Source organism: Austrofundulus limnaeus, unplaced genomic scaffold (assembly GCF_001266775.1).
Source record: "Austrofundulus limnaeus strain Quisiro unplaced genomic scaffold, Austrofundulus_limnaeus-1.0 Scaffold23, whole genome shotgun sequence".
Taxonomy (NCBI): Eukaryota; Metazoa; Chordata; class Actinopteri; order Cyprinodontiformes; family Rivulidae; genus Austrofundulus; species Austrofundulus limnaeus.
The window spans coordinates 40,258-41,750 of NW_013952425.1; the positions used below are offsets into that span (position 1 = coordinate 40,258).

The following is a 1,493-nucleotide window of genomic DNA, read 5'->3' on the forward strand; positions in this document are numbered from 1 at the left end:
TTGTCTGTCATTGTAGCTGGGAAAATTTTACTTATTAAAGCTCATAATCTTACCACTTGAAACATCACTAGCCCTGAAGCTGCTGGTAGACATTGCGGTTGGAATTATCAAAAGTTTTTGACACCTGAGAGACACCGTAGCAACTCCTTTGTGTTTGGAAGCAGGGGGTGGGGGTGGGGGGAGGACCAGGGAGGATGATTCAACCACTCAACCACTTGATGTCGCTGAAAACAACAAATCCTATACACTGTGCCTTTAAACTCTGCCTCTAACATATGAAGGGCTTTTGAGATAAGTTTTCTTTTTCATATTGTGCTCCATTTTCTATAAAACACTGCAAAATCCTTTAGTAAGTAAACCAGAAATAGATGAAGTAGGACCTAATCAGTAGGTATTTTTGCACTACAAGGCCCGGCCTGGGTTCAAGTCCAGGTTAAGTGTTTTTGCATTAGCTCTTACGGCCGCAGTTCCACAACAATTCCTGGAACCTGGAAACYTGTGGTTCTATTTGGGCCAGCCTGGCGGGGCTGGGGGTGTTTACTTCACACAGATGAGATTAATTTTACATGAATCATTTGCATTACTAGTCCCATTTAGTTTTAACTTTTCACATGAGTTCAACTAAATGGGCCTAGTAACAAGTATTCAATGTTTCAGTCTCACCTGATCCAGAGTAGTCTGGGACACAGAATAGTCCTCTAAGTTTAGCCTCTGCTGGTGGCGGGTGAAGTGGCTGAAGATGTTGGCCAGAGCTCCTGGTGCGTGTGGAAGCTGGTACTGGAGTGTGTTGTGGTGACTCTCCTTGAGAACGCTGCCTGGGAACGTCTGCCGGATAAAGTCCTCGACGGGCTTGAGTTCGGGAGGGGACCCGGCGACCCGGACGATCACCGTGTAGCCGTCGCCAAATCTGGAAGAGAGGGAGCAGGTGAGCCACGTGCAGCTGTGAACTGCTCAACGCCTTTGCTGCACGGAYATAAATAAATATTTTCCAGTTCAAATTGGAACAAGACCCAAAACAAACAGTTGAGCTGAAGGTAAAAGGAGGCATCAATGTGAGTAAAGTTGGAAAACACAAAGCCGAAAAAAAAAATTTGAACAAAGACGTGTTATTTCAGAAAACATTCTCCTGGATTAAACAGGAAGGACAACAAATGTGTTGTTTCAAAGCAACACCCATGAAAGTTTAAGCTTTAGGCATTTTGAGAGATCAGATGTTACCTTGGTTGTTCAGAGAAAGTCACATATGAGGCCAAATTTATTTCTCACGGTAATCTCAGTTCAGCAGTGTTTTCCTATTAGTTCATAGATTGGATATTAGCATTCAGCTGCTGACAACTGCAACTAGACAACTACAGTGTTTTACTCAGGAAATCGAGGGGAACAGAACAGAAGGGATAAAAATGTGAGAACTGACAACAACCAAAACAACAACTCCAACATTATTTTTTGATATGTCAGGTCATTGTATCATACAAGTAAAGCATGTATATATA

At 42.9% G+C, this 1,493-nt stretch overlaps 1 protein-coding gene across 1 annotated transcript in view; it reads right to left on the minus strand.

Annotated features, from left to right (window-relative positions):
* Positions 1 to 1,493, minus strand: part of LOC106514836 (ATP-binding cassette sub-family A member 1) — a gene marked incomplete in the record, with an annotated part of 219,691 nt that overhangs the window by 12,029 nt on the left and 206,169 nt on the right. The window contains 1 exon segment of the mRNA XM_014004287.1: positions 664 to 907. Coding sequence (XP_013859741.1) covers positions 664 to 907 — 244 coding nt within the window.